The following is a 15,397-nucleotide window of genomic DNA, read 5'->3' as shown; positions in this document are numbered from 1 at the left end:
AAAAATACAAAAATTAGCTGAGCTTGATGGTGCACATCTGTAGTCCTAGCTACTGGAGACGCTGAGGTGGAAAAAACACTTGAACCCGGGAGGCGGAGGTTGCAGTGAGCCGAAATCATGCCACTGCATTCCAGCCTGGGTGACAGAGTAAGACCCTGTCTCAAAAAAAAAAAAAAAAAAAAAAAAGGACCTGGAGGGAGCAGCTCAGAGCTCAGCTCAGGGTCCTGCTGAGACGTGGCAAGACTTGATGTGGGCGGAGGCCAGGGCTGTGACTGGAGTAAGGCGCCTTTGCCTCAGGCACAAAATTTCAGCTGATGTCAAAAATCTCAATAATTACAATAAATACTATTTTAATGCAGTGCGTAAATATAATCAAATCAGCAAATTTTTCCTTGTGGTTTGGCCACTCTTTTTGTCTCTTGATACATAAAGGGCCAGGATTAGGGTGAGGCGAGTGAGCCAGGGTCGTTCAAGTGTAGGGTGAGGTTTTGTCTGTATTTAAACTTTTAAATAACTATTCAGTGTGGATTTTTTGCATTAATATTGATTTTTTTAAAGTTGCCTTACTCTCTCTCTCTATATATATTTTTGTGACTGAGTTTTTGGTGCCCTTTTAAATTTTGTACCCAAGCTAGGTGCCCCAGTCTATCACCCTAGTCCTGGCCCTGGTGGAGGCCGTGGGCAAGGGAGGTGGACACATTGGAGATGTGTTGGGGTGGGACAGGCTTAACTGGTGATAGATGGCGTATGCCAGATGGGGGGTTACCTGTGGGCCCCGGGGCCTTGGGCTGGAGGCAGCGACCATGGAGTAGGGAGTATCAGGACCCACTGTGCCTGCGACCAGCTTGGCCTTAGCGCATCCCTGCAGAAGGCTGGCCCTGGGTGACTTTATGGTGGGCGTTGGATTCTCCTGTCTCCCCCAGGGCCTTGGGTCTCTTGAGAGCACAGGATGCAGGCTGAGCCCTGACAGATCAGACCCCAGTGGTGGAGTCACAGAACTGGCCACTGCCTCCAAGGCCTCCCCAAAAGAAACCCCCATCCAGGTGGGGAGCCTCTGCCACCTCGAACCTGGGGAACCAGGGCCCACGAACCTCCTCAGTGCGAGCTCTCAGGGCCCAGGAATATGTAGGCCAGAAGCATCCTCAGTCCTGCTGGCCCCGGCTCACCGTCTCCTTAGGAGCGCCAGGGCTAGTGGAGGGAGGCGAGTGACTCTCTGTGGTAAGGGGCCTGTGGAGCTCCCAGAAGCCAGAGCAGAGCCTGCCTGGCCGCACTAGCTAGGCCTCAAATCGCCGTCCCCCTCTGCCCACACCCTACCTCACCCCACCACCAGTCCAGACAAATGTGCCCCATCAGCTGTGTGCTGGCAGCCTGGTGAATTAGGGCCTGGGAGTACCAAGGCCCTGTCCAATTACTGCAGAAGCAGATGTGACTGTGTGAACCTCTGCCCAGGCCCCCTTCCAGCTCACCACGTTTCCAGGTGGTCCTGGGGCAGGGGGTGACTCCAGCTCTGGCTGGCCTCATGGCAAGCAGTGGCCCAGACTATTTGTCTAGGGAGGGCTTGGGCTGGGCAGAGGGAGTTGCTGGCCACAGTGTAGACAGGGTCGGCACTCTGTACCAGTGGATGAGGATGTGTTGGTTTCTTTCCTTCAAGGGATCAGGGGTGTTGGGGCAGGAGGCAGCAGTAGGTCTCTTGTCTGTGCTGACAGTGGCCCCTGCCCATGCTGGGCCACACCAAGGCCTTCTGACTCAAGGGAATCAGCTGGGAGTGTGAAGGAGCATCAGCAGGGGCCACCTGCCTTGGGTTGAGTCCCAACAGTGTGACATCAGGAATGCTGCCTCAGCTCATGGTCTCTTAAACTAGGGTGGTCACAGCACCTTCCTGACTGGGTCACCTTGAGGATTAAAGGATATGATTTGGGTCAAGTGCTTAGCCAGTTGCATGGGGTGCGCTCAGGGGTCAAGAAATGGAAGCAAACACCTGAGGACACCCTGGTCCCCAGGAAGGTGAGGACACCGGAGTCTATTCTGTGGCATTTCTGAACGCCTGACTACTATGGTGTCGAAGGTTCTTCTTGGACCCCTGGCTCCATCCAAGGGGGAATGCTGTCTCTGGAGGGGTGGCAGGAGGGCAGGGAGGGTTCAGCGCAAACCCATTTCCCTGATGGTCAGTCTCAGAGCCTACCTGGGGACAGGGCCTTGGGGATGGGGCTGGGGGTGCTGCCTGCTCTGAGATGCTTTAAGACTCGAGCACCTTGGGAGCCTAATGGGTGTAGCCCAGACCCACAGGGGGTCTGTGGCCAGGCTTGCTTAGGCCAAAGCTCACCAGTTCATTGGGCTGTGTCTTGACCTTCACCGACCTCAGGCAGAACTGCTGTTGGCCGTGTACCCTGTCTCCTGCTCATCCGTGATGGCTCCGCCCTCATAGCCTTGCTCTGATGATGAAATGAGCTAAGGTGTGTGAAGTGCTAGAATATCCCATGAGAGGCCTTTGGTAAGCCTTAGCAGCTGCAGGGTACTGGGTAACTGGCCCTGGGCCGGGTGCTTTACACTTTCCCTCTCCAGTCCCCACGGCCACCCTGAGAGATTTCAGGGTCTCTGCTCTGTAGGTGAGGACCTGATTTGTTCAGTACCATCCAGATGGTAACCACTGAGCTGGGGCTGGAGCCGTGTTGGCTGTACCTAAAGCTGCTTCCCTTCACAGCTTCTTGCTCCCCTCCTCTCTTCTGCATAGGGTGCCTTGACTTCCCAGTTTCCTGGCACAGGCAAGACATTTAGGGGCTAGGGCCTTGCCTGTGAAGGAGAGGAGCCATTTGAGTATTTTCCACCATCTTCGACCCGGCTCTGTTGACTCAGCTGACATCAGGACCCACTGGAGTTGCCATGGAAATGCCTCAGCAGGGGCTGCCGTGGCCTCCTCTCCACCAAGGGAGCAGAGAGAGCATCAGCCCAGCAGAAAGGGCGTGCACCCTCAACTAGATGCTGCCACCAGGAAGCAGAGAAGACAGGGAGCCCAGAGGCCGGGCTTAGTGAAGCCCCCTGCTCTGAATGTGAGGACACATTTTTCAGCAGGCAGAACTGGGGCCCCAGAGTGCCAAGGCCTCTGGTGTGCAGCCAGGCTTCTGGGGTAAAATTCAACCAGAATAGAAAGAGCCCTGAACCAGATGTTGAAGGTTTGAATTCTAGCCCTCACTCTGCCACTAACATGCTGTGTGACATTGAGCCAGGCACGCCTCCCTCTGACCTTCAAGTTGGCATCTGCGCAATGAGGAGGCTGGATGAGGTGACCTCTTAGGGCCCTCGCCCATGGCCATTAGAAATTTTGTTAGAATATTCTAACAATGGGTCCAGGGACGGCTGGGGCCTTCAGCACCAGCAGAGGGCAGCAGCTACCTGGAAAAGGGCCCAGTGGTCGGCTGCATCCTCCCTCCAGCCAAGAGCAGTCTCTACTCTGTCTTCTCCTTCAGTGTGGCCCATGAGTGGGCCAGGCCATTTCCTAGAATTGCTGTCCTGGCCAGAGAGAGGGACTGACGAGGTCTAGCTCAGGAGACAGGCCTCAGAGAGAGGCCACCCAACATGGGGTCTGCGGCAGCTGATTCAGGGGGGAGCAGGCGGAAGGTGGTTACTGGTGACAGCGGCGACAGGCTGAGCCCTGGTTTCTGTGCGTGGCCCTCACAAGCCGCCCAGCCCTGCCACTCACCTCCTCTGTGGTCTAGGGCAGTCACCTGCCCTCTGTGACCCTCATTTCCCTGTTTGTAAAATAAGGAGGTGTGGGTGGCTTTCAAGAAATCTTATCTGGAAGCTGCTCACTTCCAGAGACCCTGGGCTGATACAGAGCCTCCTGCAGGCCTCTTCTAGCCGGAAGGTTCTAGGAAAGGAAGAACAAATGTGAGCGTGTAGGAACTGCCTGGAGAAGCAGGCACTTGTGAAGCATGTTGCTTTCCTGGCCCCCACCCACAGGGATTCTAATCCAGGGAGAGTTGGATGGGGCCCAGGAATCTGCCAAATATTGGCATCTGGGCACCTTGATGATTAACCTCACATGTACCGTCTCTGTCTCTGCAGCTTGGGGCCCTGGTCCACAGTCCTGTCAACTGTCCCCTGCTGGGTTTCTCAGCCGTCAGCACCTCCCTTCCACAGGGCTACCTCTGGGTGAGTCACCGCCCTGCCCAGCTGGGCATTCTGGCCTCAGGACAGGAGTAGGGAGAGCGGCACCTGGGAGGGGGTGCTGGAGACAGCAGCTGCCTGCCTCATCTCATGCAGCTTCATCCAGCAAGGTCTTCCTGGGCACCTCTGGTGCCAGGCACTGCATTTGGAGTTGGCAGGTGCAATCTCATCTGGGGCAACAGAAAACCAGGGAGCTAATAAGAGAGTGTGCCTTTTGCAAATGGTGACAGGGCTGAGAAGGAAGTGAAAGGGGGAGCTGTGCAGAGGACCTGGGTCTCAGGATCTTCACCCCTGGAGTCAGGAGGCAGGGCTGGCTAGTGCCCTACTCATGCAGACATTCCAGCCCACCTTTCTATCCTTGGGCTTCCTGGCAAAGCCTCCCTTGATTCAAGTGAGGTACCCTCCACTATGTTCCTTGTGCTGCAAATTGTGCCCTGTCATTGCTGCTTCCCTTCTGAGAGTGATTTGTTCCTCATCATTTCCCATGATCTAGCACATGGTATATCCATCCATCCATCATCCATCCATCTATCCACCCACCTATCCATCTATCCATCCACCCACCCACCTACCTATCCATTTATCCATCCAACAAGAATATATATTTAATCCATCCATTTATTTATCTGTCCATCCATCCACCCGCCCACCCATCCATTCATTCACCGATACATCCTTCCATCTATCTGTCTATCATCTGTCCACCCATCCATCCATCCATCCAACAAGAATATATTGAGTATGTATCTATCATATGCTAGACACAGAGGTAAAACAATGGTCAACACAGAGAAGGGCATTTTAAAGGGATGGAGTAGATGTTTACTTTATATTGGTTGAAATGCACCCTGCAGAGGAGGAAATAGAAAGCTGACTGAGTATTTAGTCCACCTTAGCTCCTTACCTGTAAGCTTATTTGTTGCCATGGCAGCTGGGGATAAATGACCTTTGTGAAGGCAGGATGTGTGTGGGCAGGAGAAGGGATGCTTCTCTCAGGGGATGGGGTCCTTGGGAAAGCAGGGGCTGAGGTCCTCCTCTGCTCCCTCCTGTGGTTCCCACCTGATGGCCTCTCTGGGTCTCTGCTCTCAGGTCGGGGGCGGACAGGAAGGCGCAGGGGGCCAGGTGGAAATCTTTTCCTTGAACCGGCCCTCGCCCCGCACCGTCAAGTCCTTCCCACTGGCAGCCCCTGTGCTCTGCATGGAGTATGTCCCGGAGCTGGAGGAGGAGGCGGAGAGCAGAGACGAGAGCCCGACAGCTGCTGACCCCTCGGCCACAGTGCATCCAACCATCTGCCTCGGGCTCCAGGATGGCAGGTGAGGGGCCCGGAAGGAGGGGTGAGAGCAACCTCTGCAGGGCTGGGCAGTGGGTGGGGGCTGTCCCTGTAGCCTTCCGGATCTGCCTGTTGCCCACTAACATTCTCTGCCCCTGGTCTCCAGGAAGGTGGGCACCAGAGCTGCCCAGTGTGGGAGCCAAAGTGTCGGGAGCTGCCTGCAGTGCAGTTGCCTGGCTCCTCCCAGGCAGAATGGCTGGCTCTGGAGCCTCCCTGAGTCCTCTTCGTGACAGAGGTGTCAGGGAGGGTACCATCCCAGAAAACCATGGAAAAGTGAGCTCCCGCATGGTGGAGCTATGGCCTGGCCACACAGCCGAAAGGCGTGGCTGAGAGGGATCAGCAACCTGGGGCCCTCTCCCTAGGAGGGCATGGGGGCAGTGAGTGGGTGGGAGTGCTCAGTGTGTCATGACCGCTTCTCCAACCTCTCCCCGCAGCATCCTCCTCTACAGCAGTGTGGACACTGGCACCCAGTGCCTGGCGAGCTGCAGGACCCCAGGTCTGCAGCCTGTGCTCTGCCTGCGACACAGCCCCTTCCACCTGCTCGCTGGCCTGCAGGATGGGACCCTTGCTGCTTACCCTCGGACCAGCGGTGAGGACTGGGGGGAATGGGGGAAGGGGGGCAGTCCTGGATGCCAGCTGGGTGCCAGATTCTCTACCAAGAGAGGATACAGGAGGCTGGGCAGGAATGAATTGGGAAATCTCAGTGCTGAGGGCATTTGGAGATCCCTGAGCCCCACTGGGGTTCAATGGGTGGTCCCCCATATGTGAATACCTGCTGGAATAGGGTGCTCACTACCATGTGGGCAGTGGAACCTGTTGGCAGGAGACTCTAGTGGATAAGAGAGGTACTCGCAGGTTGGAGAGACCTGGCTTCCCATTCAGGCTTTGCCCGATGACAGCTGTATCCCTTGTTGCGTGGCCTCCCTTCTTTGGTGCCTGGGACTCTTCATGAGAATAAGGGCAGTGCCCACCACTCTTGGGTCCTGGAGGGTTAGACAACTCCATGAGGGCAAAGCACAGGGCCAGGCCAAGGGCTCAGTGGAGTCAAGTATTTCCATCTGGGTTGTTTTATTGAGCCATCCCTAGCACAGGTTACGATGTCAGGAGGGCAGGAGGGCAGGAGGGCAGGGCTAACCGTGTTTGGACTGCTGTGCTCCAGGGCAGGGGTAAAGTGCTTAATGCATGTGTGTTATCTTAATTCTCATGCACCCCTTGAGAATTTCCTTTGCTTTACTGAGATGATGCTGACTGGAGACCAGACGCATCTTCTCCCCAGCCATGTGGAGTGCTGTGGTCCCCATCCTCTGGGCTTGTTCAGCCCCGATTTGATGAAGGGGGCTGAGTAGAGAGTGTAGCCAGCCCCCAGTCCCCTAGAAGGGGCAGAGGAGCCTGAAGGGCCCGCAGCGTCTCTTCTCCCCTGCCTTTTCCGCCAGCCAGGCTGTGATTGCCGTGTCATCACAGCCTGTTACAGGGTTATAAACGGATATTTGTACTGAGCTAATTTTTTTTTTTTTTTGCCACTTGGCACTGTGTTGGTATTTTTAATTAGCTTTTGATAAGGCATTTATAGTTTTTAATTAAAGGGGGAAGAGGGAGGGAAAAAACCCTTCTCACCGTCAGACAGCGTGCGTGTGAATGTAAATATGGGCTCAGATCTGCAGAGACTCATGGGGAGTTCTAGAGCGACCACTCCCAACCGGCTCCCACAGAACACTGTGAGCCCGGCCTGTGCCACCCTGGCGCTCTGGTCCCCAGCTTGGGTTGGCTTTGGCCCATTCCCTCTTACTGCTCGATTCACCAGTTTGGGCACCTGGGTTGGAAGGAGGTGAGGCTGCCCTGACAAGGACCACAAACGGCAGACATGTAGCGTCGCATATCCTAGAGGTTGGAAGCCTGGGGTCCGTGTTTGGATGGGTCACGTGCCCTCAGAAGGCACTAGGGAAGGGCCTTACTCCCAGCTGCTTCAGGTGTTTCCTTGCCTGTGGCAGCAGAACTCCAGCCTCTGCATGGTGTTTTCCCTGGCTGTGTGTCTGTGTGCAAATTTCACTTTTTTATGAGGACACAAATCATATTGGATTAGGGACCTGTCCCTCTCCAGTATGAACTCATCTGAACTAATTACATCTGCAATGACCTTACTTCCCAAGGAGGTCATATTCTGAGGTACTGGGGGCTGGGACCTCAACATACAGATGAGGAGGCACAGTTCACCCCAAAACATGGGGTTTGGGGTCCACCCATTGGCTTCTAGTCTGGGGTTGGAGCCTGTTAGTCAGGACCAAAGGAGCCACTGGGGCCATTGAACCCCACGCCCTCATTTTCTGGATGGGAGCAGACTGTCCAGAGCCCCCTGACTGAGCTGAACCTGCACCCAGTACCCTGCCTCCCAGGCTGAGCTCTCTGCAGACGTGAGGGGGCTTTGGCTTGTCCAGGTAGAGTGGAGGCCATGGGGTCTGAAGGCTGAGATGTTCTACTAGCTTTCCTGCCTTGCAAACGTGTGCACCAAACGCTTACTGAGCACGTACTATATGCGATGGACACAGTGGTGAGCAAAATGGACAGGCCGCCTGCTCTCATGGAGCTTACAGTCTATAGAGGGAGAGGGAATCGGTTAGTAAACAAACAGAAGTATAAGATTATACATGATGCCGAGGGCTCCTACGGAAAGGAAAGAGTGTTGTGTGAGAGCCTCACTACCCAAGTGTGGGGCGGGGTGTGCTGCAAAGGCCTCCCTGAGGAGGGGGATCCTGGGGCTGAGATCTTAAGAAGCCAGGCAAGTGGAGAGTTGGGGGAATGGTGTTCTTGGTAGAGGGAACAGTACACGCAAAGGCCCGGAGGCAGGAGAATGCTTGATTTGGTGGGGGAACCCGGAGAGGAAGCTGTTTTGCTGGACAGCTGGAAGAGAAAGTGGCACTGGGTATGACCCGGGGGCAGACAGAGCTGTTTGCGAGGGCTCCAACTTGTCTCAGTGTGTCAGGGAGTAGAGAGGCTATTAGAGGTGGCCAAGCACTGGGCTCCCTCTGGCTGGTAGACAGGAGGGGAGGCAGGTTGGCTGGCTGGGAGGCTGAGGCACCACCTGGGCAGGTGAATTTGGTGGTCACGCTCTCCCAGTGAACCTACTCTCTGGGTGTCCAGTTTGGCTGTGGCCAAGGAGGCCCCTGAGAAGGGGCTTGCCTTACCTGGTATCCCCACCCGTACCCAGTGGTATCTTTCAGAGGTGGCCCAAGCAGGCAGCTGTGTTCTCAGGACCTGCTACATGGTATGTGGTGGGCGGGATTCACCCCCATCACCTTCCACCTGGATTACATGCGGCCGGGTCTTGAATCATCCACCTGGTCCATGACCAGCTGTGGGACTGGCATCAGCTTGGCCCTCGTCCAGATTCACTGAGGCCTTAGATACCCCTCAGATACCCCCACCCATCCCAGCAGCAGAGCCAGGGCTTGGAACTGCACCCGGCATCAACCTCGCAGGCTCTGTATCAACCTCAGAACCCACCATGGTGGCCCTGCTGGTGTGGAGGGTCCACGGATTGTGAAAATCTAGACCCCTCATCTTCATCTAGAAGCAGGCACTCCATGAAATATTTGCTGGTGTTTGAAGTGACATGTTCACTGTCCTGCCGGGTTAGGCTGAGACCAAGACTGGCATTCCTGCTAAAACTGACATTCCTGGCCATGCTTTGGCTTATTGGAGAAGGACAGGACCAGACACATATAGGTCTGTAGGACAGATCCCACAGAACCAGCAGCTGAGAGTTGACTGTCCAGACTCCAGGGTGACCAGGCCACATGGAGGAATGGACTGGCAGAGCTGGAGCGGCCTCAGAGTCCCACCTGCAGCTGAGAGACAGGGAAACTGAGGCCAAGACAATGTGGCCATGGCAGTCACTCTGCTGTCCTCAGGAGCATCTGCTTGTTCTCATTCATTCATTCACTCCTTCATTTGCTCAAGAAGCCAGTGCCCCTGAGGTGTCAGGCATGCAGCAGGGTGCTGGGGCCCGGAGCTGAGACAGCTGGCCACTGTCCTTGCTTGCGTGCTACCCGGGTTCTCCCCTGCCTCTGAGAAGGCACAGGGGCATTGCCACGCCTTGGGTGGGGATGCGGGAGTATCCCTGGTTGGGCGCTGGGGCTGTCGTTCGGAGTCCCCCCTTGAGGAGGCAGATGGTGTAATGGGTAAGGGATGGGTTGGGCATCAGGCTGCCGGGATTGAGTCCCCACTGTGAGAGCTTGGGCCTTTGCTTTGCCCCTCTAATCCTCAGTTTCCTCACCCGTGAAATGGGGGTGTGGACAGCCCCACTTCATAGAATGGTTGTGAAGGGTAGACACGGCAATTCCCACGAGTGCCACGACACAGCCTGGAGGATTGGCACCTCCCACGTGTCCCTTTATCACAGTCATCATCATCACAGTCGCTATTTACTGTCACCAGGCAGGGGCTGCCCTTTGGGCCCCTCTCAGCCGTGATGACTTTCACTCTGGGACCTGCTCTCTGGCTCCAGCCCAATCTCGACCCCTGAGGGAGACCCAGGGGCTTTCTCCACTGCTGGCTGGGGGAGGAGGGATGCCAGCCTCCTGAAGGTGCCTTTGCTGAGACAGGGCCTTCATCTCCCTGGCGCTGGCCGCCAGAGCTGGTGCCAGGCCCAGAGGAATGGGCTGTCATACAGGGGCTGGCTTGTGTGTGTGGGTCTGTTTTCCAGAACATGTGCGTGCTTCCCCACAGCCACTGGAGGGTAAGGTGAGGAGGGGGTGGAAAGGGCGGGGCTCCCATCAGGCAGGGGCGGCTCTCACCAGAGCTCACAGCAATTGGGTTTAGGATCTCAGAATCACGGTGTGTGAGAGCTGGAAATAATCTCAGAGGACAGAGTTTTGTCCTCATGGTGCAGACAGGAAAACTGAGTCCCAGCAAGGGGAAGTCTCTTGTTCAGGATCCCACCATGGGCCCTCTACTCAGGGACTCCTGTCCAGTGTCTCTTATGAGCTTTTTTTTGAGACAGAGTCTCACTCTGTCACCCAGGCTGGAGTGCAGTGGCACTCCACTGCAACCTCGGCCTCCCGGGTTCAAGTGATTCTCCTGCCTCAGCCTCCCGAGTAGCTGGGATTACAGGCGCACACCACCACACCCAGCTAATTTTTGTATTTTTAGTAGAGAAGGGGTTTCACCATGTTGGCCAGGCTGGTCTCGAACTCCCAACCTCAGGTGATCCGCCCGCCCCTGCCTCCCAAAGTGTTGGGATTACAGGCGTGAGCCACCGTACCCGGCCTTTATGAGTTTTTTGATCTATCAGTATTAGCATTATTAAATTTGATCACAGTTCATCATTCTGCCCTGGAGTCGACTTCTTAGAGGATTTCTGGAGACTCCCAGCAAATGCAGGAATGGCATTCATGCAGTCCTTAGGGTTTTAGACCCTAGCTCCTACCCTAGGCTGCCACAGCGAGGCTCTGTTCCAGGGGAGTGGATGCAAGGGCTCCGGTGGCTATCACTGTTGGATACAGCCCCACTTTCCAGTTTTGGGGGGGTGTTTTCTCAGCATCCCTAGCTGCTTTTTCCCTGGGAGGGGTCCCAGCCCCCATGTCAGCCATAGCAGCCTAATTAGACTCCAGCTTCCAGCCACGAACACTACTCACCTCTGGCCACTGGGGGGCGCTCAAAGCCTTGCATTTTCTTGGCTCCAGCCTCCTGCTGTGGGCCAGCATCCGGAGGCCTGGCCGCCTTCGGGTCACTCGCCCCTCCTGGACACCAGGCTCAGCTGCAGAGGCCTTCAGAAACCTGAGAGGGCAGTGGGGTTGGAGAAGCAGGCCAGGCCCAGAGTCAGACAGAGCCGAGTTCAAAACCCGTCTGGCTTGTCACCCCTTGGGTGTCTTTGTGCAAGGCCTTAGCTCCATGGGTCGCCGTTGTCACGTTGGTTAAGTGAAGTCAACACTTGCTTCCACACACTGTTGTGTTGTGGCAAATGGCATCAATCAGTAAGAGCCACGGACACAGACTCCTCTGTAGCTGAGTGAATTGGGGTAGTTATTTAAACTCGCTGTGTCTCGGTTGTCTCAGTTATGAACAGGGATAATAATAGTATCTACCACACATGCTTGTTGGGAGTTAAGGAAATAATTCAAGGAAGGAGGGCCTGGTGTGTGGACACAGAACGCTGCGTAACAACCGCTGTCAAGACCCTGACTGTGTGCCCAGATAAATATTCTTGCATATTGTATTGACTCCCTGCAACATCCGGAGAAGGGCAGGCGTGGTTATCATGCCCAGTGTGCAGATAGGGGAAACTGAGGTCCAGAGAGGCGAAGCCCCCGTCTAAGTTCACACAGAAGTTCTGAGGCCGAGGACTGCCCTGCTCTGCCTGCTTCCCTTGGTGCTCACGCTGGCTGGCCGGGCAGAGCGCTCTGTGTGCCTGGAGGTCGAGGGGAGTCCCTGTTCCCCTGCTTCTTTGCGGAGCTTGGAGTCTGCCCATTTTAAGTAGGGCATAAGGGCAGAAGGGGAACCTGTTTTATAGATGGGAAAGAGGTGGGGAGGGAGGGAAAACTGGGCCAGGCAGAGCATGGGATAGGCCAGGGTATGTATGGTAGGGAAGGATGGGGAGGGGGTGGGAGTCTAGTTTGGCTCTTGTGACCACACCCCAGCAGTGGCTTCCATCATGTACCCTGGGGCCCTTCCGGCTTTGGAGACCACTGTGCCCCATCGTGCCACCAAGCAGCTGGCTCAGAGGGGAAGGGTCTGCCTGTGATGGGCTGCTCTGTACTCTTACCAGGGACCCAGTGGAGGGCAGGTGGGGTATCAGGGCACTGACAAGCTCACAGCTAGCTGTGTCCTGCCTTCCAGTCCCCCGCCACTGCTGCCTGTCTCTCCAGAGCGTGCCATGGCCCAGGCTGCTCCAGGCTGGGACCCAGCTTCCTCTTCAACCCCCCTTTCCCACCTGGCACCCTGACAAGACAGGGCAGCCACCAGGGTTCTGTGTGGCATCAGGTGTGACTTCTGAGAAGAAACAATCTTGGCGCGCGCCGCTTGGATGCCGGAGAAAATGGTTCTTGGGTGCGCTGATCATCCCAGGGGAGGGGAGGACCTTGCTTGGGCCAGGCTCCTAGGTCTGTTTGGTTTTCAGGAATGGCAGACTGGGGATTCATTGCCTCTCAGAACATCCTCTGGATCAGGCACGGTGGCTCATGCCTGTAATCCCAGAACTTTGGGAGGCCGAGGCTGGTGGATCACTTGAGGTCAGGAGTTCGAGACCAGCCTGGCCAACATGGCAAAACCCCGTTTCTACTAAAAATACAAAAAATTAACCGGGTGTGGTGGCGGGCGCCTATAATCTCAGCTACTTCGGAGGCTGAGGCAAGAGAATCGCTGGAACCCGGGGAGGCAGAGGTTGCAGTGAGCCAAGACTGTGCCACTGCAATCCAGCCTGGGAGACAGAGCGAGACTCTGTCTCAAAGAAAGCAAACAAACAAACAAACCACCCTCCACCTCACGTGGCAGCAGTGGTGTTTCTGGAGGAGAAAGAGATCTTGGTAAATTTGACAGAAGTGCCTTAGAGTCGGCCAGAAGATTCATGAGAAATCAAGATTCAGTCTAGATAAGCTACAGCATCAGAAAAGTCCTCAGAGACAATCTTGTCAGCTCCCCACCCCATTTTACAGATGGGGAAACTGAGGCCTCGTGAAGGGTAGAGATGTGCTCAAGGTCCTTAGCAAGTTAGTAGTAGCAGAACCAGGGCCAGACCCCAAGTCTCCCGATTCCGGGTCCAGGACACTTTCCGCCATATCATGCTGCCTCTTCTGAGAAGCCTCCCTGGATTTCCCCCAGTGCAGAGTTAGTTCCTTCCATCTCAGCAGTTCTCAAGGCCCTTGTGCATGCCTGCTCATTTGTGCTTGGCGTGTCATGTGATAACTGTTGATTAACCTGTTGGTTGCTCTGACCAGTGGGGCTTCCTTGAGGGCGGGGCCTGTGTCTGATTCCTTTCTGTCTTCCCAGCACCCAGTGCATGGCATGGGTGGAGTAGGTGCTTACTACATGTGTGCGGAATGAATGAATGGGAGAGAGGGAAAGAGAGAGAGAGGCAGGGAAGGGAAGGGGGAAAGAGAATGGAGGGAGGAAGGAAGGGACGAATCTGAGAGTAGGGGTGGCTGTGTGTGGGACATGAATGGTGGGAGTTGGAGGCAGATGGGGACAGCCACCACTCAGCTGATGGAGAGAGAAAGGCCCTGGAGAGTGGGGAGAGGGTGTGGGGGGCCCCGCTGAGCCCCCTGCTGCTGGCCTGTGTTCCCAGGGGACCTGCTTGCCGCTCCTGGCCCCTGACCTGCCTCCCCTCTCTCCCTGCAGGAGGTGTCCTGTGGGACCTGGAGAGCCCTCCCGTGTGCCTGACTGTGGGGCCCGGGCCTGTCCGCACCCTGTTGAGCCTGGAGGATGCCGTGTGGGCCAGCTGTGGGCCCCGGGTCACTGTCCTGGAAGCCACCACCCTGCAGCCTCAGGTACTGCACTATCCTTTGGCTTGTGGCCCTGGAGGCCTGCCTTCCTTTTGCTGACCCTTTCTTATGTCCACCCCGGCACCGCTTTCAGCTCCCAGTGGCATCCCAGGGATTGATTGGGCAGAGTTTGTCCGGAAGCAGAGGGGGCCCAAGGTCCCTATTGGGCCTGACCTCTTCCTCTGCCACACATCGCCAAGGCTACCAAGAGCAGAAAGTGCCCAGCCGCACTGCACTGTGGCCTGGATCCTGAGTTGTGTCGGTTGCTGCCTGTGGAAGTGGGATTGGGGTCCCTGTCCTTGGACTGGTACCCAGGACTTGTACCCACAGAGCCCGGGCAATGCTGAGGGTGTGGCCAGGGTGGATGCAGCCATCCGCTGGGCTCTTCAAACCACATGGAGGGAGAGGCTGCCTGGGTCCTGCCTTGCCCTGGTTCCAGCACTGCCCATGCCTTGGCCCCCAGGATGAGGGACTGGTCTGGGGGGCTCGTCCCTGGCTCAGCCTAGGCCCGTGCCTGTCTCTGACCAATAGCACTGCCCGCTCACCTTACCACACCTGCAGTCCATCCTGGGCGGGAGACTCAGCATGGTTCCCCAAGAGGTATTTTGGTGATATTTGATTTGTTTGGATTATCGATTGCAATGAGTCGCCACCTGGCCTGGAGTGGAGCTCTCCCAGGGCGCTTCCTCATGAGGGGCGGTCTTCATTCGCCTGCCTAGTTCTCTCTCATGCAGCTGTAAATCAGCTGCTCAACAGCCTGGCAGAAACACTAAGTGGAGTCCTGGGATCTTAAGAGCACAGATGATCAGGGCTGGGCTCCAGATGACACAACTCTCATTTGACAAAGGGGGAAACTGAGGCACGGGGCCTTATGGATGAGCTCTGAGACTGGGGGCTGAGTCTGGGGGATGCGGTCCGCCCCTCTCCCTGGCTTGCTTTTCTGGTGTTGTAGCAGCACAGAGGTGTTGTCGTTGGAGCCGGACCTACCAGACCGTCTTTCAGTTCCGCCACTTCCATCTGGGCGCCTCTGTGCTGGCTCCTGTGGGAGCACGAGGCTTCCAGTCTGTAATGGGAATAAGTGTCCCGTTCCTGGAATCCTTTTCCTTACTGTATCAGTCAGGGTTGTCCAGAGGAACAGAACCAATGGGACGTATGTGAGTGTGTGTATGCGCATGTATATGTATACACACGTATATAGGAAGAGACTTATTATAAAGAGTCGGCTCATGGGGTGGTGGAGGCTGTGAAGCCCCAGCATCTGTGGACAGCAAGCTGGAGACCCAGGCGAGCTGCCGGCATAGTTCAGTGTGAATACGGAGGCCTGGGAACCTGTGAGCCGGTGGTGTGCCTTCCAGTTCAAAAGCTGGCAGACCTGAGACCCCAAAAGAGCTGATGCTTCAGTGTGATTCTGAAGGCAGGAAAGAACCAGTGG

General features: G+C 56.0%; 1 protein-coding gene across 11 annotated transcripts in view; it reads left to right on the top strand.

Annotated features, from left to right (window-relative positions):
• ARHGEF10L (Rho guanine nucleotide exchange factor 10 like) overlaps positions 1-15,397 on the top strand; it is a 158,270-nt gene that overhangs the window by 111,167 nt on the left and 31,706 nt on the right. For all 11 annotated transcript variants that reach the window (XM_055353810.2, XM_031011860.3, XM_055353972.2 and 8 more), the window contains 4 exons: positions 4,063-4,149; positions 5,254-5,477; positions 5,929-6,083; positions 13,823-13,971. In XM_055353810.2, coding sequence (XP_055209785.1) covers positions 4,063-4,149; positions 5,254-5,477; positions 5,929-6,083; positions 13,823-13,971 — 615 coding nt within the window. The remainder of the gene's footprint in view (positions 1-4,062; positions 4,150-5,253; positions 5,478-5,928; positions 6,084-13,822; positions 13,972-15,397) is intronic.

The sequence above is a fragment of the Gorilla gorilla genome, chromosome 1, assembly GCF_029281585.2.
Source record: "Gorilla gorilla gorilla isolate KB3781 chromosome 1, NHGRI_mGorGor1-v2.1_pri, whole genome shotgun sequence".
NCBI classification, from domain to species: domain Eukaryota; kingdom Metazoa; phylum Chordata; class Mammalia; order Primates; family Hominidae; genus Gorilla; species Gorilla gorilla.
This window is presented reverse-complemented; position numbering and strand designations above follow the sequence as displayed.